At 44.8% G+C, this 23,667-nt stretch overlaps 1 protein-coding gene across 1 annotated transcript in view; it reads right to left on the bottom strand.

Moving 5' to 3' along the window:
* The window catches only part of LOC124043761 (E3 ubiquitin-protein ligase HECW2-like), an 88,848-nt gene that overhangs the window by 6,000 nt on the left and 59,181 nt on the right, over positions 1 to 23,667 (bottom strand). Inside the window, exons 26-29 of the mRNA XM_046362693.1 lie at positions 8,685 to 8,831; positions 7,342 to 7,456; positions 6,985 to 7,070; positions 6,350 to 6,462 (exon numbers count right to left, since the gene is read on the bottom strand). Coding sequence (XP_046218649.1) covers positions 6,350 to 6,462; positions 6,985 to 7,070; positions 7,342 to 7,456; positions 8,685 to 8,831 — 461 coding nt within the window. The remainder of the gene's footprint in view (positions 1 to 6,349; positions 6,463 to 6,984; positions 7,071 to 7,341; positions 7,457 to 8,684; positions 8,832 to 23,667) is intronic.

The following is a 23,667-nucleotide window of genomic DNA, read 5'->3' as shown; positions in this document are numbered from 1 at the left end:
ATGAAGTCGGAAGTTCACATACACCTTAGGAAAATACATATAAACTACGTTTTTCACAATTCCTCACATCTAATCCTAGTAAAACTTGATTAGTGTAGTGTTAGCTAGCTACATAGCTGTCTTTGCTGTCTTTGTATCCAAGATAATTGTGTAGTTTAGAGTGTGTAGTCTTAGAGTGATTATCACATGACTGTAAGTCGCTTTGGATAAAAGCGTCTGCTAAATGGCATATATTATTATTATTATATTATCTTAATTTACCGAGGTTAGCTAGCCAGCTATTTGTCGTCCTTAACGTAGGAGACTCTGCTAGCTAGCCAACAGCTAGCCAACAGCTAGCCAACAGCTAGCCGACAGCTAGCCAACAGCTAGCCGACAGCTAGCCAACGTCTACCGATTAGACTCACAACCCGGTCGCATTCACAGGTAGTATCACATTTTCATTTCATTTCATTACAGTACAACAGTTTGATTTGTTTGATCGTAGCTAGCTACATAGCTAGCTAGCTTAACGTAAACAACACTGCTAGCTAGCCAGCTAGCCCCCGAATAGCAGCACTGTCGAAACTATTACACTCAGCGGTACGACTTGATTAGTGTAGTGTCAACAACGCACCCACTGCCAGCTAGCCTACTTCAGCAGTACTGCATCATTTTAATCATTTTAGTCAATAAGATTCTTGCTACGTAAGCTTAACTTTCTGAACATTCGAGACGTGTAGTCCACTTGTCATTCCAATCTCCTTTGCATTAGCGTAGCCTCTTCTGTAGCCTGTCAACTATGTGTCTGTCTATCCCTGTTCTCTCCTCTCTGCACAGACCATACAAACGCTCCACACCGCGTGGCCGCGGCCACCCTAATCTGGTGGTCCCAGCGCGCACGACCCACGTGGAGTTCCAGGTCTCCGGTAGCCTCTGGAACTGCCGATCTGCGGCCAACAAGGCAGAGTTCATCTCAGCCTATGCCTCCCTCCAGTCCCTCGACTTCTTGGCACTGACGGAAACATGGATCACCACAGACAACACTGCTACTCCTACTGCTCTCTCTTCGTCCGCCCACGTGTTCTCGCACACCCCGAGAGCTTCTGGTCAGCGGGGTGGTGGCGCCGGGATCCTCATCTCTCCCAAGTGGTCATTTTCTCTTTCTCCCCTTACCCATCTGTCTATCGCCTCCTTTGAATTCCATGCTGTCACAGTTACCAGCCCTTTCAAGCTTAACATCCTTATCATTTATCGCCCTCCAGGTTCCCTCGGAGAGTTCATCAATGAGCTTGATGCCTTGATAAGCTCCTTTCCTGAGGACGGCTCACCTCTCACAGTTCTGGGCGACTTTAACCTCCCCACGTCTACCTTTGACTCATTCCTCTCTGCCTCCTTCTTTCCACTCCTCTCCTCTTTTGACCTCACCCTCTCACCTTCCCCCTACTCACAAGGCAGGCAATACGCTCGACCTCATCTTTACTAGATGCTGTTCTTCCACTAACCTCATTGCAACTCCCCTCCAAGTCTCCGACCACTACCTTGTATCCTTTTCCCTCTCGCTCTCATCCAACACCTCCCATACTGCCCCTACTCGGATGGTATCGCGCCGTCCCAACCTTCGCTCTCTCTCCCCCGCTACTCTCTCCTCTTCCATCCTATCATCTCTTCCCTCTGCTCAAACCTTCTCCAACCTATCTCCTGATTCTGCCTCCTCAACCCTCCTCTCCTCCCTCTCTGCATCCTTTGACTCTCTATGTCCCCTATCCTCCAGGCCGGCTCGGTCCTCCCCTCCCGCTCCGTGGCTCGATGACTCATTGCGAGCTCACAGAACAGGGCTCCGGGCAGCCGAGCGGAAATGGAGGAAAACTCGCCTCCCTGCGGACCTGGCATCCTTTCACTCCCTCCTCTCTACATTTTCCTCCTCTGTCTCTGCTGCTAAAGCCACTTTCTACCACTCTAAATTCCAAGCATCTGCCTCTAACCCTAGGAAGCTCTTTGCCACCTTCTCCTCCCTCCTGAATCCTCCTCCCCCCTCCTCCCTCTCTGCAGATGACTTCGTCAACCATTTTGAAAAGAAGGTCGACGACATCCGATCCTCGTTTGCTAAGTCAAACGACACCGCTGGTTCTGCTCACACTGCCCTACCCTGTGCTCTGACCTCTTTCTCCCCTCTCTCTCCAGATGAAATCTCGCGTCTTGTGACGGCCGGCCGCCCAACAACCTGCCCGCTTGACCCTATCCCCTCCTCTCTTCTCCAGACCATTTCCGGAGACCTTCTCTATTACCTCACCTCGCTCATCAACTCATCCCTGACCGCTGGCTACGTCCCTTCCGTCTTCAAGAGAGCGAGAGTTGCACCCCTTCTGAAAAAACCTACACTCGATCCCTCCGATGTCAACAATTACAGACCAGTATCCCTTCTTTCTTTTCTCTCCAAAACTCTTGAACGTGCCGTCCTTGACCAGCTCTCCCGCTGTCTCTCTCTGAATGACCTTCTTGATCCAAATCAGTCAGGTTTCAAGACTAGTCATTCAACTGAGACTGCTCTCCTCTGTATCACGGAGGCGCTCCGCACTGCTAAAGCTAACTCTCTCTCCTCTGCTCTCATCCTTCTAGATCTATCGGCTGCCTTCGATACTGTGAACCATCAGATCCTCCTCTCCACCCTCTCCGAGTTGGGCATCTCCGGCGCGGCCCGCGCTTGGATTGCGTCCTACCTGACAGGTCGCTCCTACCAGGTGGTGTGGCGAGAATCTGTCTCCTCACCACGCGCTCTCACCACTGGTGTCTCCCAGGGCTCTGTTCTAGGCCCTCTCCTATTCTCGCTATACACCAAGTCACTTGGCTCTGTCATAACCTCACATGGTCTCTCCTATCATTGCTATGCAGACGACACACAATTAATCTTCTCCTTTCCCCCTTCTGATGACCAGGTGGCGAATCGCATCCCTGCATGTTTGGCAGACATATCAGTGTGGATGACGGATCACCACCTCAAGCTGAACCTCGGCAAGACGGAGCTGCTCTTCCTCCCGGGGAAGGACTGCCCGTTCCATGATCTCGCCATCACGGTTGACAACTCCATCGTGTCCTCCTCCCAAAGCGCTAAGAACCTTGGCGTGATCCTGGACAACACCCTGTCGTTCTCAACCAACATCAAGGCGGTGGCCCGTTCCTGTAGGTTCATGCTCTACAACATCCGCAGAGTACGACCCTGCCTCACACAGGAAGCGGCGCAGGTCCTAATCGAGGCACTTGTCATCTCCCGTCTGGATTACTGCAACTCGCTGTTGGCTGGACTCCCTGCCTGTGCCATTAAACCCCTTCAACTCATCCAGAACGCCGCAGCCCGTCTGGTGTTCAACCTTCCCAAGTTCTCTCACGTCACCCCGCTCCTCCGTTCTCTCCACTGGCTTCCAGTTGAAGCTCGCATCCTCTACAAGACCATGGTGCTTGCCTATGGAGCTGTGAGGGGAACGGCACCTCAGTACCTCCAGGCTCTGATCAGGCCCTACACCCAAACAAGGGCACTGCGTTCATCCACCTCTGGCCTGCTCGCCTCTCTACCACTGAGGAAGTACAGCTCCCGCTCAGCCCAGTCAAAACTGTTCGCTGCTCTGGCTCCCCAATGGTGGAACAAACTCCCTCACGACGCCAGGACAGCGGAGTCAATCACCACCTTCCAGAGACACCTGAAACCCCACCTCTTTAAGGAATACCTAGGATAGGATAAGTAATCCCTCTCACCCCCCTTTAAGATTTAGATGCACTATTGTAAAGTGACTGTTCCACTGGATGTCATAAGGTGAATGCACCAATTTGTAAGTCGCTCTGGATAAGAGCGTCTGCTAAATGACTTAAATGTAAATGTAAATGTAATGTAAAAATTACCTGTCTTAGGTCAGTTCGGATCACCAGTTTATTTTAAGAATGTGAAATGTCAGAATAATAGTAGAGAGAATTATTTGGAAGACTTATTTGTGACCAAGCTTCAACTTCCTGACTGGTGTCTTGAGATGTTGCATCAATATATCTACATAATTTTCCTACCTCATGATGCAATCTATTTTGCGAAGTGCACGAGTCCCTCCTGCAGCAAAGCACCCCCACAACATGATGCTGCCACCCCCGTGCTTCACGGTTGGGATGGTGTTCTTCTGCAAGCCTCACCCTTTTTTCCTCCAAACATAACGATGATCAAAATGGCCAAATAGTTATGTTTCTGTTTCATCAGACCAAAGGACATTTCTCAAAAAAGTACGCTCTTTGTCCCCATGTGCAGTTGCAAACTGTAGTCTGGCTTTTTTAATGGCTGTTATTGTTCCTTGCTGAGCGGCCTTTCAGGTTATGTCGATATAGGACTCGTTTTACTGTGGATATAGATACTTAACGACCTGTTTCCTCCAGCATCTTCACAAGGTCCTTTGCTGTTGTTCTAGGATTGATTTGCACTTTTCGCACCAAAGTACATTCATCTCTAGGAGACAGAACGCGTCTCCTTCCTGAGCGGTATGACGTCCGCGTGGTCCCATGGTGTTTATACTTGCATGCTATTGTTTGTACAGATGAACATTGTACCTTTAGGCATTTAGAAATTGCTCCCAACAATGAACCAGACTTGTGGAGTCTACAGTTTTCTTTCTGTCTTGGCTGAATTCTTTAGATTTTTCATGATGTCAAGCAAAGAGGCACTGAGTTTGAAGGTAGGCCTTGAAATACATCCACAGGTACACCTCCAATTGACTCAAATGATGTCAATTAGCCTATCAGAAGCTTCTAAAGCCATGACATCATTTTCTGGAATTTCCCACGCTGTTTAAATGCACAGACAACTTAGTGTATGTGAACTACTGACCCACTGGAATTGTGATACAGTGAATTATAAGTGAAATAATCTGTCTGTAAACAATTGTTGGAAAAATTACTTGTGTCATACACAAAGTAGATGTCCTAACTGACTTGCCAAAACTATAGTTTGTTAACAAGAAGTTTGTGGAGTGGTTGAAAAACAAGGTTTAATGACTCCAACCTAAGTGTATGTAAACTTCCGACATCAACTGTACATCTTCATCCATTGAGGTGAGTAATCGCTGTTCTGATGTCTAGAAGCTCTTTTTGGTCGTAAGAGGCGGTAGCAACAATGGTGGCAGCAACATTATGTACAAAATGAGTTACAACAAATGCTAAATAAATAAATACATAGCACAGTTGGTTAGGAGCCTGTAAAACGTCAGCCATCCCCCCCTACTCCATTGTCTTGTTGTACTCCTTATTCCACGCAAACACAGTTCACTTTCATAGTAGCCACATACAGCATGATCACTTTGCTTGTTGTAATTCATTCTCACAACTATGCGCTCTCCTCTCTCACCTTTTCCCTTCACTTGTGGACTTCAGTGCACAACACATTAGCTGTCTGTGACCAGGCAAATAAAAGCTTTCCAAGCCCAACATTCATATCATCACCGCTACACACAACCTACATCATTGTCACCATCTCATGTCATTGTCAACATTGCTCATAGAACTAAACGCATTTGTAAACCCGCTACAATCATGCAGTACAGTGTACAGTCAGCAAGCACTTTAGCAGTTACACCTGTGCGCCCAATGGCAATAAATGAATAAAAAACAATGCTTACCTTGACTTGGAAGTGTTTCAGTGTTTGATAGCAATATCCAGCTAGCTAACATACTCTAGCATTCCTCTGTTTGAGCAAGCTATACTGGCTAGCTAGCTAAGTAAGTGAAAAAATAGGAAACATAGCTAGCTCTCCCTCTTGCTTCAATTTGTTCAAAACTGTTAAACTCTTGTCTTTCTCTCTCTTTGAGTCAACTACTCACCACATGTTATGCACTGCAGTGCTAGCTAGCTGTAGCTTATGCTTTCAGTATTAGATTCATTCTCTGATCCTTTGATTGTGTGGACAAAATGTCAGTTCATGCTACAAGAGCTCTGACAGGTTGGAAGATGTCCTCCGGAAGTTGTCATAATTAGTACCATGAGCCTCCAATGTTTTGTATTAGCTGTCCTCCGGCTACACCATGGTGGTACCCTACAAAGTGCTGTAGACCTTAATTGCAAAACAGTGTGTTTTAATCAATTATATGGTTACGTGAATATATTTAGTGTAGTTTTATCTAAAAATGATAGTTTTTCTAACAGTGAAACTGTTTTAATTTGTATTAAATTCACTGAGTATGGTTCTCCTTTTCCTCCTCTGAGGAGCTTCCACTGATGTGCGCACACACATCACATACACACAAACCTATAATACACACAGGATAGTGACAGAAGCAGAACATGTTGAATAGCTCACACAAACATGTAGGCAAATATACAGACAGACAGACGGGTGTACTGTACCTGGGCAAGGAGGTGATTTTGCCCCACTTCTCCACACAGAACCTGCGTGGTCCATTGCTACCTCTGAGGGAGGCAAAGCCCTCATAGGGAATACTGGAGGTGCCTGTCACAAACTAGGGAGAAATAAACAATGTCAACTATCCAATTTTAGGTAACACTATTTTTACAGCACCAAATATGGGCTCCCGAGTGGCGCAGGCTAGAGGCATCTAGCATCTCAGTGCTAGAGGTGTCACTACAGACCCTGGTTCGATTCCAGGCTGTATCACAACCGGCCGTGATCGTGAGTCCCATAGGGCGGTGCACAATTGGCCCAGCGTCCGGGTTAGGGTTTGGCTGGGGTAGGCGGTGATTGTAATTAAGAATTTGCTCTTAACTGACTTGCCTAGTTAAATCAATAATAAGCAGGTATTTACATGCAATTATATACATTTTGCACAAAAATTACTTCTTGTCACTAGGTTATGAATTGTACCGGGAAGCACCAATTTTAAGCAAGTAATTTCACATTCAATACCAAATAAATACCAGTGGTAACAGAGCTGTAAAATAAAGAGCTATTGTAAGTTAAGACTGGGGAGCTTAGCCTTTCCTAAGTATCAAACTCTGTTGGAGTTTCCCCTGAAAAGTAGTACCTGCAGCAGTCTCAATTTCTGCTCATTGTTGAACCTCTCCACTGCCGCCCAGAACCAGCGGATTACTATGTGGTTGTCATGGTACCCTGGGGAGAAAGATGGAAGGCATCTCAGTCAGCCGTAGATCAAAATAAGCCTCCTGTTCTTAAAAGTAGCTTTCATGTCCAGTCAAAAGTGTTGCCCCTGCACTTGTTTGTAAACTGGGTGGGTTGTGCGGGGCCAAGCAGTAACAGCTGACTCCACTAATCAAAGTTATGATCTCATCTTTGATTAGTAGAATTATGGGTGTTACTACTTGGCTGGAGCAAAAGCATGCCCCCACACCATCTGACTGACCACCACTGCTCCCGTCTCTACCTCCTCTGTACTCTGTGTTGTTCCTCCAGTCTGCCAGGTCGATCTCTGCAGTGCCAGCGATCACCAGCTCCAGCTCCCGGGCATCAAACACAGATACCAGCCGCACATCCACCACCTAACCAATACATGTCACAATACTAACGTATTATCTATTACAGAGACATTCCCACCTTGCCAATACATATTGCAACACTGATACACCCCTAATAAATTTAGAGTAACCACATGGAATGTTAATGGCCTGCATGATTATCCATTTGATTATATCTATTTAAGATACATTACCACCTGCTGCATCATTATCTATTACCCAATACACATACTGTACATTACCACCTGACCAACACATACTGTATCACAACGTAACAGTGCATCATTATCTATTGCAGATACATTACCACTTGACCAATACATGTCAGAATGATGGACCATTGTTGGTGTGTGTGATGTCATAGGGCCCTGTGTTTTGTACAATCATGTCACATGACCTAGATTTGAACCTTTATTTAAAGCTTTTTCATCAAACTGTCCCATTCTCTTTTTATTTCAAATGGTCCAGCACCATCCTCAGACAATTTCTTTCATTTTTGGTGAAACAAATTCCAGGATAAGGCTTTAAAATACAGGATAAAAATCATGCTACAGTGAGCTCCAAAAGTATTGGGACAGTGACAATTTGTGTTGTTGTTTTGGCTCTGTACTCCAGCACTTTGGATTTGAAAAGATACAATGACTATGAAGTGCAGACTGTCAGCTTCAATTTGACTGTATTCTTATCCATTTTGCATGAACCATTTAGAAATTACAGCACTTTTTGTACATAGTCCCTCCCATTTTAGGGGACCAAAGGCATTGTGACAAATTCACTTATGTATGTATTAAAGTAGTCAAAAGTTATGTATTTGGTCCCATATTCATAGCCAACAATCAAGCTTGTGACCTTACACATTTGTTGGATTTGCTGTTTCTTTTGGTTGTGTTTCAGATTATCTTGTGCCCAACGGTAAATAATGTCATTTTAGAGTCACTTTTATTGTAAATAAGAATAGTATATGTTTCAAAACACTTCTGAGTAATAATGAGTGAGAAAGTTAGATTCACGAATATCATACCCCGCAAAAAATGCTAATCTCCCCTGTTACTGTAATGGTGAGCGGTTAACATGTCTTGGGGGTTTATTTGTGCAGCTGTAACAGTCGGCACTTTAACTTCATAGTCATTGCATCATTTTCAAATACAAAGTGCTGGAGTATGGAGCTAAAACAACAAAAAATGTGTCAGTGTCCCAATACTTTTTGGAGCTCACTTTATGTCACAAGATTGCACAAAACACAGGGCCCTACCTCATAGAAGCCTCGCACCAGGCTCTCCGTCTGCTGAGCCACACCCCTTTCGATGCGCCACTTAACCATACGCTCGATGTACTCCTTCTTATTCTTCTCTGACACTGGAATACCAGCCCCGCCTGGCTTCAGCTCTCTCTCTGTGATCTAAAAGGCCGTAGAGATTGATACACAATATGGGTGAAACTTAGTCTGGGTACCAGTCTTTTTGGCTAGCATTCCACTTCTTGACGCTTCTATCATTTGCCAAAGAGACTGGCCTTTCTTCAATCTTCCAATATGAACATTCTATCATTAATGAGCGAGGAGATCCGAGGATTTGATCTTGACTCGAAAACCCTCACAGCTATCCTCAAATCACAAAGGTTATGCAAATATTAGAACTCTATCACTCTTTGTTCTCCACATGTCTGTTGGCAGTTAAGCAAGTTGCTAAGCAACCAATTTTAGTTGTCCAGTGTTAAACCAGTCTGTCAAAGGTTGATAGCGCACATCTAAATTCTCAAACTAAATACGTACTACAATTCCAACCACAAAACATTTTATACAACAACTTGCAAGAGCTAAATGTTGGTTTTTGACTTTTATACAGATGTTGGATGTTAACTTGATTACTCTTGTCGCTGAGAACTTTCCTGTTGTTTCAAGAAATTCAAATGAGCCTCGTGATTCCTTGAAAATGAACATCAAAATAATATATTTCGCTCACTCAGGCCTAGGTCCCCTAACCGACTTGCCAAAACTATAGTTTGTTAACAATACATTTATGGAGTGGTTGTCAAACAAGTTTTAATGACTCCAACCTAAGTGTATGTAAACATCTGACTTCAAATGTAAGTATCCCATGATCTCAGTATATATGCACCTGTTCTGAAAGGCCCCACAGTCTGCAACACCTCTAAGCAAGGGGCACCACCAAGCAGGCAGCACCATGAAGATCTCCAAACAGGTCAGGGACAAAGTTGTGGAGAAGTACAGATCAGGGTTGGGTTATAAATAAAGATCCAAAACTTTGAACGGAGAACCATTAAATCCGTTATTAAAAAATGGAAAGAATATGGCACCACAACAAACTTGCCAAAGGGACGGACGCCCACCAAAACTCACAGACCAGGCAAAGAGGGGGTTAACCAGAGAGGCAACAAAGTTACCAAAGATAACCATGAAGGAGCTGCAAAGCTCCACCGCGGAGATTGGAGTATCTGTCCATAGGACCACTTTAAGCCGTACACTCCACAGAGCTGGGCTTTACGGAAGAGTGGCCAGAAAAAAAGCCATTGCTTAACCTCTCTTGGGTAGAGGGCAGTATTTTCACGTCCGGATGAAAAGTTTGCCCAAAGTTAACTGCCTGTTACTCAGGCCCAGAAGCTAGGATATGCATATATTGGTAGATATGGATAGAAAACACTCTAACGTTTCTAACACTGTTAAGTTAACGCTCTGAGTGTGGTTTCAGGAAAATAACCTCACACTCAACGTCAACAAAACTAAGGAGATGATTGTGGACTTCAGGAAACAGCAGAGGGAACACCCCCCTATCCACATCGATGGAACAGTAGTGGAGAGGGTAGTAAGTTTTAAGTTCCTCGGCATACACATCACAGAGAAACTGAATTGGTCCACTCACACAGACAGCATCATGAAGAGGGCGCAGCAGGAGGAGGCTGCGCCCTGAGGCACCTCAGGAGGCTGAAGAAATTCGGCTTGTCACCAAAAGCACTCACAAACTTCTACAGATGCACAATCGAGAGCATCCTGGCGGGCTGTATCACCGCCTGGTACGGCAACTGCTCCGCCCACAACCGTAAGGCTCTCCAGAGGGTAGTGAGGTCTGCACAACGCATCACCGGGGGCAAACTACCTGCCCTCCAGGACACCTACACCACCCGGTGTTACAGGAAGGCCATAAAGATCATCAAGGACAACAACCACCCGAGCCACTGCCTGTTCACCCCGCTATCATCCAGAAGGCGAGGTCAGTACAGGTGCATCAAAGCTGGGACCGAGAGACTGAAAAACAGCTTCTATCCCAAAGGCATCAGACTGTTAAACAGCCACCACTAACATTGAGTGGCTGCTGCCAACACACTGACTCAACTCCAGCCACTTTAATAATGGGAATTGATGGGAAATTATGTAAAATATATCACTAGCCACTTTAAACAATGCTACCTTATATAATGTTTACATACCCTACATTATTCATCTCATATGTATACGTATATACTGTACTCTATATCATCTACTGCATCTTTATGTAATACATGTATCACTAGCCACTTTAACTATGCCACTTTGTTTACCTACTCATCTCATATGTTTATACTGTACTCGATACCATCTACTGTATCTTGCCTATGCCGCTCTGTACCATCACTCATTCATATATATTTATGTACATATTCTTTATCCCCTTATACACACAAGTGTAAGACAGTAGTTTTGGAATTGTTAGTTAGATTACTTGTTGGTTATTACTGCATTGTCGGAACTAGAAGCACAAGCATTTCGCTACACTCGCATTAACATCTGCTAACCATGTGTATGTGACAAATCAAATTTGATTTGAATCCAAGTGGTGTGTAAATAGGGGTGCTAATTTGCATTCGTGTAAAGTACTTAAGTAAAAATACTTTAAAGTACTACTTGAGTAGTTTTTGGAGGTATCTGTAGTTTACGATTTATCTTTTGGGCAACTTTTACTTTATTACATTGCTATAGAAAATAAAAGTAAAACTTTTTACTCCCTACATTTTCCATGACATTCAAAAGTACTCATTACATTTTGAATGCTTAACAGGACAAGAAGATTGTCCAATTCACACACTTATCAAGAGAATGTCCCTGGTCGTCCCTACTGCCTCTGATCTGGCGGACTTACTAAACACAAATGCATCTTTTGTAAATTATGTCTGTGTGTAGGGGTGTACCCCTGACTATTCGTACATTTTAAAACAAGAAAATGGTGCCATCTGCTTTGCTTAATATAACTAATTTGAAATTATTTACACATTTACTTTTGATACTGAAGTATATTTAGAACCAAATACTTTTACTCAAGTAGTATTTTACTGGATGACTTCCAATTGTACTTGAGTAACTTTCTATTAAAAATGTATCTATAATTTACTCAAGTATGACACTTGGGTATTTTTTACACCCCTGCTAATTGTGTCCCAAAATGTTAAATAGAATGATATGGGAAAGCTGTGCCTTCCTGGTGCTTTTCACCACAGTAACGTTTTAACAGTGTTTAATATTTATTTTGGGGTGAACCTTCTTTTTAGTGATTCTGGTCTGCTGACAGTTACTACAGGGTTTTTGAGTCTACGAAGGCAGTAGGATCAGTCCAACTGTTGTTTAATTCTGAATTATATCGATTTTAAAATAGTTGTTAATCACTGTTGTTTCTAATTAACGCATTTGTATATCTTTTAAAATTATAACTAGTTTGGCATGTATTTGCGTTGCGAGTGCTGTGAGGTTTGCCATTAAGTAGTGTGCTTTATTTGAGCTTAGTAGTTGTTGTAGTTGTTGGCTCTCTTCAAAAGTAAAAGATCATATATTCCTGTTTAAGTTTTTTCAGAGTACTTTCTGTCATGTTTTGTCTTAGATTGTCTTGTCATTTTGCTTTTCCCTCTGTTCATTTTCCCCCTGCTGGTCTTTTTAGGTTCGTTCCCCTTTTTCTCTCTCCCTTCCTCTCTCTCTTCTCTCTATCGTTCCGTTCCTGCTCCCAGCTGTTCCTATTCCCCTAATCAATCATTTAGTCTTCCCACACCTGTTCCCGATCCTTTTCCCTGATTAGAGTCCCTATTTCTCTCCTTGTTTTCCGTTCCTGCCCTGTCGGATCCTTGTCTATTGTTCACCGTGCTGTGTCTATGTATCGCCCTGTCGTGTCGTGTTTCCCTCAGATGCTGCGTGGTGAGCAGGTGTCTGAGTCTGCTACGTTCAAGTGCCTTCCCGAGGCAACCTGCAGTTCTTGATCAAGTCTCCAGTCTGTTCTCGTCATTACGAGTAGAATTATGCCTTTTGATTGTAAAGTTACTTTACTGGATTAAAAACTCTGTTTTCGCCAAGTCGCTTTTGGGTCCTCATTCACCTGCATAACAGAAGGATCCGACCAAAGAATGGACCCAGCGACTACAGATGCTCGTAACACTGCCGTCGAGATCCAAGGAGCCATGCTCGGCAGACACGAGCAGGAATTGTCTGCTGCTCGCCATGCCGTGGAGAACCTGGCCGCTCAGGTTTCCGACCTCTCTGGACAGTTCCAGAGTCTTCGTCTCGTGCCACCTGTTACTTCCTGGCCTGCCGAGCCTCCGGAACCTAGGGTTAATAACCCATCTTGCTACTCCGGGCAGCCCACGGAGTGCCGCTCCTTTCTCACCCAGTGTGATATTGTGTTCTCTCTCAACCCAACACATACTCTAGCGAGAGAGCTCGGGTTGCTTACGTCATTTCACTCCTTACTGGCCGGGCTCGAGAGTGGGGCACAGCTATCTGGGAGGCAAGGGCTGATTGTTCTAACAATTACCAGAACTTTAAAGAGGAGATGATTCGGGTTTTTGACCGTTCAGTTTTTGGTAGGGAGGCTTCTAGGGCCCTGGCTTCCCTATGCCAAGGTGATCGATCCATAACGGATTACTCTATAGAGTTTCGCACTCTTGCTGCCTCTAGTGACTGGAACGAGCCGGCGCTGCTCGCTCGTTTTCTGGAGGGACTCCACGCAGTGGTCAAAGATGAGATTCTCTCTCGGGAGGTTCCTTCCAGTGTGGACTCTTTGATTGCTCTCGCCATCCGCATAGAACGACGGGTAGATCTTCGTCACCAAGCTCGTGGAAGAGAGCTCGCGTCAACGGTGTTTCCCTGCTCCGCATCGCAACCATCTCCCTCCTCTGGCTCAGAGACTGAGCCCATGCAGCTGGGAGGTATTCGCATCTCGACCAAGGAGAGGGAACGGAGGATCACCAACCGCCTGTGCCTCTATTGCGGATTTGATGGACATTTTGTCAATTCATGTCCAGTAAAAGGCCAGAGCTCATCAGTAAGCGGAGGGCTACTGGTGAGCGCTACTACTCAGGTCTCTTCATCTAGATCCTGTACTACTATGTCGGTTCATCTACGCTGGACCGGTTCGGGTGCTACATGCAGTGCCTTGATTGACTCTGGGGCTGAGGGTTGTTTCATGGACGAAGCATGGGCTCGGAAACATGACATTCCTTTCAGACAGTTAGACAAGCCTACGCCCATGTTTGCCTTAGATGGTAGTCATCTTCCCAGTATCAGATTTGAGACACTACCTTTAACTCTCACAGTATCTGGTAACCACAGTGAGACTATTTCTTTTTTGATTTTTCGTTCACCTTTTACACCTGTTGTTTTGGGTCATCCCTGGCTAGTATGTCATAATCCTTCTATTAATTGGTCTAGTAATTCTATCCTATCCTGGAACGTTTCTTGTCATGTGAAGTGTTTAATGTCTGCCATCCCTCCCATTTCTTCTGTCCCCACTTCTCAGGAGGAACCTGGCGATTTGACAGGAGTGCCGGAGGAATATCATGATCTGCGCACGGTCTTCAGTCGGTCCCGAGCCAACTCCCTTCCTCCTCACCGGTCGTATGATTGTAGTATTGATCTCCTTCCGGGGACCACTCCTCCTCGGGGTAGACTATACTCTCTGTCGGCTCCCGAACGTAAGGCTCTCGAGGATTATTTATCTGTGTCTCTTGACGCCGGTACCATAGTGCCTTCTTCCTCTCCGGCCGGGGCGGGTTCTTTTTGTTAAGAAGAAGGACGGTACTCTGCGCCCCTGCGTGGATTATCGAGGGCTGAATGACATAACGGTTAAGAATCGTTATCCGCTTCCCCTTATGTCATCAGCCTTCGAGATTCTGCAGGGAGCCAGGTGCTTTACTAAGTTGGACCTTCGTAACGCTTACCATCTCGTGCGCATCAGAGAGGGGGACGAGTGGAAAACGGCGTTTAACACTCCGTTAGGGCATTTTGAGTACCGGGTTCTGCCGTTTGGTCTCGCCAATGCGCCAGCTGTTTTTCAGGCATTAGTTAATGATGTTCTGAGAGACATGCTGAACATCTTTGTTTTTGTCTATCTTGACGATATCCTGATTTTTTCACCGTCACTCGAGATTCATGTTCAGCACGTTCGACGTGTTCTACAGCGCCTTTTAGAGAATTGTCTCTACGTGAAGGCTGAGAAGTGCTCTTTTCATGTCTCCTCCGTTACTTTTCTCGGTTCCGTTATTTCCGCTGAAGGCATTCAGATGGATTCCGCTAAGGTCCAAGCTGTCAGTGATTGGACCGTTCCAAGGTCACGTGTCGAGTTGCAGCGCTTTTTAGGTTTCGCTAATTTCTATCGGCGTTTCATTCGTAATTTCGGTCAAGTTGCTGCCCCTCTCACAGCTCTTACTTCTGTCAAGACGTGTTTTAAGTGGTCCGGTTCCGCCCAGGGAGCTTTTGATCTTCTAAAAGAACGTTTTACGTCCGCTCCTATCCTCGTTACTCCTGACGTCACTAGACAATTCATTGTCGAGGTTGACGCTTCAGAGGTAGGCGTGGGAGCCATTCTATCCCAGCGCTTCCAGTCTGACGATAAGGTTCATCCTTGCGCTTATTTTTCTCATCGCCTGTCGCCATCTGAGCGCAACTATGATGTGGGTAACCGCGAACTGCTCGCCATCCGCTTAGCCCTAGGCGAATGGCGACAGTGGTTGGAGGGGGCGACCGTTCCTTTTGTCGTTTGGACAGACCATAAGAACCTTGAGTACATCCGTTCTGCCAAACGACTTAATGCCCGTCAAGCTCGTTGGGCGTTGTTTTTCGCTCGTTTCGAGTTTGTGATTTCTTACCGTCCGGGTAGCAAAAACACCAAGCCGGATGCCTTATCCCGTCTGTTTAGTTCTTCAGTGGCTTCTACTGATCCCGAGGGGATTCTTCCTTATGGGCGTGTTGTCGGGTTGACAGTCTGGGGAATTGAAAGACAGGTTAAGCAAGCACTCACGCACACTGCGTCGCCGCGCGCTTGTCCTAGTAACCTCCTTTTCGTTCCTGTTTCCACTCGTCTGGCTGTTCTTCAGTGGGCTCACTCTGCCAAGTTAGCTGGTCATCCCGGTGTTCGAGGCACTCTTGCGTCTATTCGCCAGCGCTTTTGGTGGCCGACTCAGGAGCGTGACACGCGCCGTTTCGTGGCTGCTTGTTCGGACTGCGCGCAGACTAAGTCGGGTAACTCTCCTCCTGCCGGTCGTCTCAGACCGCTCCCCATTCCTTCTCGACCATGGTCTCACATCGCCCTAGACTTCATTACCGGTCTGCCTTTGTCTGCGGGGAAGACTGTGATTCTTACGGTTGTCGATAGGTTCTCTAAGGCGGCACATTTCATTCCCCTCGCTAAACTTCCTTCCGCTAAGGAGACGGCACAAATCATCATCGAGAATGTGTTCAGAATTCATGGCCTCCCGTTAGACGCCGTTTCAGACAGAGGCCCGCAATTCACGTCACAGTTTTGGAGGGAGTTCTGTCGTTTGATTGGTGCGTCCGTCAGTCTCTCTTCCGGGTTTCATCCCCAGTCTAACGGTCAAGCAGAGAGGGCCAATCAGACGATTGGTCGCATACTACGCAGCCTTTCTTTCAGAAACCCTGCGTCTTGGGCAGAACAGCTCCCTGGGCAGAATACGCTCACAACTCGCTTCCTTCGTCTGCTACCGGGTTATCTCCGTTTCAGAGTAGTCTGGGTTACCAGCCTCCTCTGTTCTCATCCCAGCTTGCCGAGTCCAGCGTTCCCTCCGCTCAAGCGTTTGTCCAACGTTGTGAGCGCACCTGGAGGAGGGTGAGGTCTGCACTTTGCCGTTACAGGGCACAGACTGTGAGAGCTGCCAATAAACGCAGGATTAAGAGTCCAAGGTATTGTTGCGGCCAGAGAGTGTGGCTTTCCACTCGCAACCTTCCTCTTACGACAGCTTCTCGTAAGTTGACTCCGCGGTTCATTGGTCCGTTCCGTGTCTCCCAGGTCGTCAATCCTGTCGCTGTGCGACTGCTTCTTCCGCGACATCTTCATCGCATCCATCCTGTCTTCCATGTCTCCTGTGTCAAGCCCTTTCTTCGCACCCCCGTTCGTCTTCCCTCCCCCCCTCCCGTCCTTGTCGAGAGCGCACCTATTTACAAGGTACGTAGGATCATGGACATGCGTTCTCGGGGACGGGGTCACCAATACTTAGTGGATTGGGAGGGTTACGGTCCTGAGGAGAGGAGTTGGGTTCCGTCTCGGGACGTGCTGGACCGTTCACTTATTGATGATTTCCTCCGTTGCCGCCAGGATTCCTCCTCGAGTGCGCCAGGAGGCGCTCGGTGAGTGGGGGGTACTGTCATGTTTTGTCTTAGATTGTCTTGTCATTTTGCTTTTCCCTCTGTTCATTTTCCCCCTGCTGGTCTTTTTAGGTTCGTTCCCCTTTTTCTCTCTCCCTTCCTCTCTCTCTTCTCTCTATCGTTCCGTTCCTGCTCCCAGCTGTTCCTATTCCCCTAATCAATCATTTAGTCTTCCCACACCTGTTCCCGATCCTTTTCCCTGATTAGAGTCCCTATTTCTCTCCTTGTTTTCCGTTCCTGCCCTGTCGGATCCTTGTCTATTGTTCACCGTGCTGTGTCTATGTATCGCCCTGTCGTGTCGTGTTTCCCTCAGATGCTGCGTGGTGAGCAGGTGTCTGAGTCTGCTACGTTCAAGTGCCTTCCCGAGGCAACCTGCAGTTCTTGATCAAGTCTCCAGTCTGTTCTCGTCATTACGAGTAGAATTATGCCTTTTGATTGTAAAGTTACTTTACTGGATTAAAAACTCTGTTTTCGCCAAGTCGCTTTTGGGTCCTCATTCACCTGCATAACACTTTCTTCTTAAGATAGTGATTTATTTCTCTTTCATTTGAATTTCTAACTCAGATTTAACTTTTGCAGAGTATGAGATTATTATTTCCCTATGTACGCCTTAAAAGCATCCCAAATTATATCGAAGGTTGGCATTTCTCTGTCCTCTATGTCTACATTTGTAATGGTTTTAATTTTTTTCATTTAATACATTTTGGGTCTTGAAGATGTACTCTGTTCATTCTCCATATTTTGTCGCTAATTGTATTTTCTGTTGATGTAATTAAGCATGAGATACAGGTGAATGATTTGATATGTCAAGGATTTTATAACCAGTAAATTCTTGTGTGCATTTTTGCAAGAAGCAAAAACGTAGTAAATTCTTGAATAGTCTTTCTATAATAGCTTTTCAATAAATATTGTTTTGTAGTTGGGAATAATAATCTCCAGGTGTTCTGTAAATTATTTGTAGAGATTACATTTTTCCGCATCACTGGAGGCTCAATGAAAACATATTTATTGCGACATCTGTCAAACTTATTGAATGTGTGATTTAGTGTTGCCTGCTAAAATAATAGTTCATGTCTGGATTTGATTTAATATAGCTTGAATTCTATCTATAATTAACAGATTTGACATTTGATTTGCATTCGCCTTCAACACACAATTTCAACTGCGAAATAACAATCTGCGAAATAACGATTGTACTGCAGAAATATTTAATATAAAAAAATGCAGTAGTTAAACTACGAACCTACGAAACAAAAATATCCTCCAGGAGTGAAGACGTGCGCTTCACTTTAAGAGCCGAGGTGGAGGTACAGGGTTTGAATGACAATTATGAGAGCCATTGGAATTAAGAGTTCTGATGACAAGCTATTTTGAAAACATTTCATTTTTGGTCAAGGGGTCGTAAAACGTTCATGCAGAATTAAATGAACATAATTATACAGATTTAAATCAAATAGTATCGATTAATGTACAAAAATAGCACTCACTTCTGTCATCATGAAGTGCTCTGAGAGGCTAGGATCATATCACCTCCACCTTACCTGACACCCTAGAACCAATTCAATTTACATACTGCCCCAATAGGTCCACGGATGATGCAATCGCCATCGTACTGCACACTGCCCCATCCCATCTGGACAAGAGGAAGACCTACATAAGAATTATGTTCATTGACTACAGTTCAGCCTTAAAACACCATAGTACCCTCTAAGCTCATCATTAAGCTTGGGGCCCTGGGTCTGAACCCCGCCCTGTGCAATTGGGTCTTGGACTTCCTGACGAGCCTATCCCAGGTGGTGAAGGTAGCCAACAACACCTCCACTACGCTGATCCTCAACACTGGGGCCCCACAAGGGTGAGTACTCAGCCCCTTCCTGTACTCCCTGTTCACCCATGACTGCATGGCCACGCAGGTCCCCAACTCAATCACCAAGTTTGCGGCCACTGTTGTGCCAGGTAAATAACCTCTCCCTCAACATCAACCATGCGAAGGAGCTGATCGTGGACTTCAGGATACAGCAGAGTGAGCACACCCCCATCCACATCGATGGGGCCACAGAGGAGAAGGTGAAAAGATTCAAGTACCTCGGCGTACACATCACTGAAAATCTGAAATGGTCCACCCGCACAGAAGTCGCAACAGTGCCTCTTCAAACTCAGGAGGCAGAAGAAATTTGGCTTGGCCCATAAGACCCTCACAAACTTTTGTTGGTGCACCATTGAGAGCATCCTGTCGGACTATATCACTGCCTTGTATGGCAACTGCACCACCCGCAACCGCAGGGCTCTCCAGAGGGCCCCCTCCTAGTACCATGCCCTGAAATGTAGTCACTAGTGTTTTTATTTGTACTATTTTGTTCATTGTAGAAAAATAGTAAAGCGATCAAAAGTATGAAATAACATATGGAATCATGTAGTAACCAAAAAAAGGTTAAACAAATCTAAATATATTTTAGATTCTTCAAAGTAGCCATCCTTCGCCTTGACAGCTTTTCACACTTAGTATTCTTTCAACCAGCTTCACCTGTAATGCTTTTCCAACAGTCTTGAAGCAGTTCCCAGATCCCAGTCTTGAAGCAGGTAGCCTAGGGGTTAGAGTGTTGGTCTTCTAACCAAACGGTTGCAAGATCAAATCCCTGAGCTGACAAGCTAAAACTTTAATTATGCCCCTGAACAAGGCAGTTAACCCACTGTTCCTAGGCTGTCATTGAAAATAAGAATTATTACTTAACTGACTTGCCTAGTTAAATAAAAGGTAAATACATTTTAAAAAATACGCTGAGCACTTGTTGGCTGCTTTTCGGTCACTCTATGGTCCAACTCATCTCTCTGCAGCAATTCAACCATGAAGACCTGATTCACACAGTTGATGTTGAGATGTGTCGGTTACTTAAACTTTGTGAAAGAGTTGTTTGGGCTGCATTTTGAGTCTGGTAACTCTACTGAACGTATCCTCTGCTGCAGAGGTAATTCTGGGTCTTCCATTCCTGTGGCGGTCCTCATGAGAGCCAGTTTCATCATAGTGCATGATGGTTTTTGCGACTGCACTTGAAGAAACTTTGTTATTGAACTGTTACGGATTGACTGATCTTTGTATCTTAAGGTAATGATGGACTGTCATTTCTCTTTGCTCATTTGAGCTGTTCTTGCCGTAATATGGACTTGGTCTTTTACCAAATAGGGTTGTGTTGTCACAACACAACTGATTGGCTCAAACGCATTAAGGAAACAAATTCCACAAATTAACTTTAACTGAAATGCATTCCAGGTGACTACCTCATGAAGCTGGTTGAGAGAAAGGGTAGCAACTTTGAAGAAGCTCAAATACACACTACCATTCTAAAGTTTGAGGTCACTTAGAAATAGTTAAAAGCACATTTTTCATAATATCAAATTGATCAGAAAGACAGTGTAGACATTGTTAATGTTGTAAATGACTATTGTAGCTGGAAACACCTGATTATTAATGGAATATCTACAGAGGCACACAGAGGCCCATTATCAGCAACCATCATTCCTGCATTCCAATGGCACGTTGTGTTAGCTAAGTTTATAATTTTAAAAAGGCTAATTGATCATTAGAAAACCCTTATGCAATTGTTAGCACAGCTGAAAGCTGTTGTGCTGATTAAAGAAGCAAATCAAACTGGCCTTCTTTAGACGAGTTGAGTATCCGGAGCATCAGCATTTGTGGGTTCGATTACAGGCGCAAAATGGCCAGAAACATAGCCCTTTCTTCTGAAACTCATCAGTCTATTCTTGTTCTGAGAATTGAAGGCTATTCCGTGCGATAAATTGCCAAGAAATGTCAACAGTGAAAAGGCAACTCCGGGATGCTGGCCTTCTAGGCAGAGTTGCAAAGAAAAAAATATCTCAGACTGGCCAATAAAAATAAAATATCAAGATGGACAAAAGAACACAGACACTGGACACAGGAAGATTGGAAAAAAGTGTTTGAGGTGTTCGGATCACGAAGAACATTCGTGAGATGCAGAAAAAAAATGACGTAATCTGTCAAGCATGGTGGAGGCAATGATGTGGTCTGGGGTTGCTTTGGTGGTGGTAAAGTGGGAGATTTGTACAGGGTAAAAAGGGATCTTGAAGGAAGGCTATCACTCCATACCATACCCGGTGGACAGCACTTATTTGGAGCCAATTTCCTCCTACAACAGGACAATGACACAAAGCACATCTCCAAACTATGCAATAACTATTTTGGGAAGAAGCAGTCAGCTGGTATTCTGTCTATAATGGAGTGGCCAGCACAATCACCGGATTGTGGGAGCAGCTTGACCGTATGGCACGTAAAAAGTATGTACCATACGTAAAAAGTGCCAATCAAGCCAATCCAACTTGTGGGAGGTGCTTCAGGATACATGGGGTGAAATATCTTCAGATTACCTCAACAAACTGACAACTAAAATGCCAAAGATCTGCAAGGCTGTAATTGCTGCAAATGGAGGATTCTTTGACGAAAGCAACGTTGAAAGACAATTATTATTTCAATTTAAAAAATCATTATTTATAGCCTTGTCAACATCTTGACTATATTTGCTACTCATTTTGCAACTCATTTCATGTATGTTTTCATGGAAAACAAGGACATTTCAAAGTGACCCCAAACTTTTGAACAGTGTATTTTGATTTGTTGAAGACTTTTTGGTCACATGATTCCATATGTGTTATTTCATAGTTTTGAGGTCTTCACTATTATTCTACAATGTAGAAAATAGTAAACATTAAAAAAAAATGGAATTAGTAGGTGTGTCCAAACTTTTGACTGTCACGCACGCACGCTCCGGACTAATATTTCTTAATTAAATTATTTTACTTTCATGTGTGTGCATTGTTAGATATTAGTGCACTGTTGGAGACAGAAACACAATTATTTTGCTACACCCGCAGTAACAAATAAATGCCAAATGTATATGTGACCAATAAAGAACAGTATGCCTAGGGTGGCTGGAGTCTTTTTTAGGGCCTTCCTCTGACACCGCCTGGTACAGAGGTCCTGGATGGCAGGAAGCTTGGCCCAGGTGATGTACTGGGCCGTATGCACTACCCTCTAGTGCCTTGCAGTTGGAGGCCGAGCAGATGCCATACCAGGCAGCAGAGGTGTGGACTCGAGTCACATGACTTGGACTCGAGTCACAAATATGACTTGCAACTCAAGTTTGACTTGAATACCAATGACTCGTGACTTAACTTGGACTTGAGCCTTTTGACTTGACCTGACTTGATACCCTCCTCAAGCCCAGATATTAAAAATTATGCTATTAAAAAAGGGTGCAGTGCACAAACTCTTCATTTAACAGATTACAATTTGAATTGGAAAGTAGCCAATCAAATTGTGGCAGCTGAGTGAATACAGATGGAGCCCTTGGAAAGATGATACTCAAAATTATTATTTTTGGATATAAAGACGACGCTGTATCAACAAAAACGGATTGCAACTTGCAAAACATGCGGGAAGAAAATTACAGACGGAGGTGCAACAATTTCCAACTTTGTTCGACATTTGAAGCTGCACAAAGAACAGTAATTTGTGGCAAATATAGCCGACAGCTATATCATTTATATCTTTGTTAGTGTAGTATGTAGGCTAACATAACGTTAAATCAATGAGCCTCCACAGTCAGTGCGGGAACGTGAACATTGCACCCAAGATTGAGCTACAACTGGCTATGCAGTTGGTAGCCTAAATCCTGCTGGATGTTACTGCTGTTCTTAAATCCTTTGACATACGTTAGCCTAATGTAACCACACACAGGGATTGTGCGTGTGCGTGTTAAGGTGGTGAGATTGTGTACAAGCCTACGGCGCCCAATAGCGATCCTCGATAGTCGATTTCTATGGGGGAAGGGGGGTCTTTCTCTTGGTTACCCATGTATTTTCATGGAAATACAAAGTTTATTCGGAAAGTATAAATATATATATTTTTTTTAAAGCATTCATGATTTGCATAAATGTAATATGCTATTACTCTTGTTAAAAATATGAAATGGCACTACAGTTGGTGAAGAGCACATTATGACTTGTTTAGAACTCGACTTGGGACTTGAGTCTTACTTGTGACTTGTAAAACAATGACTTTGTCCCACCTCTGCCAGGCAGTCATTCAACCGATCAGGATGCACTCGATGGTGCAGCTGTATAACTTTTTGAGCATCTGAGGACCCATGCCAAATCTTTTCAGTCTCCTGATGGGTTTTGTTGTGCCGTCTCCACGACGGTCTTGGTGTGCTTGGACCATGTCAGTTTGTTGGGGACGTGGACACCAAGGAACTTGAAGCGCTCAACCTGCTCCACTACAGCCCCGTCGATGAGAATGGGGGCATGCTCAGTCCTCCTTTTCCTGTAGTCCACAATCATCTCCTTTGTCTTGCTCACATTAAGGGAGAGGTGGTTGTCCTTGCGCCACATGGTCAGGTCTCTGACCTCCCTATAGGCTGTCTCATCGTTGTTGATGATCAGACCTACGACTTGTGTCATCAGCAAACTTAATGATGGTGTTGGAGTCGTGCCTGGCAGTGCTTTCATGAGTGAACAGGGAGTACAGGAGGTGACTGAGCATGCAACTGAGGGGCCCTTTGCTGCAGCAACA

The sequence above is a fragment of the Oncorhynchus gorbuscha genome, linkage group LG09 (genome assembly GCF_021184085.1).
Source record: "Oncorhynchus gorbuscha isolate QuinsamMale2020 ecotype Even-year linkage group LG09, OgorEven_v1.0, whole genome shotgun sequence".
Taxonomy (NCBI): Eukaryota; Metazoa; Chordata; class Actinopteri; order Salmoniformes; family Salmonidae; genus Oncorhynchus; species Oncorhynchus gorbuscha.
The sequence above is the reverse complement of the archived record's forward strand: the minus strand, read 5'-3'. Positions and strand labels throughout refer to the sequence as shown.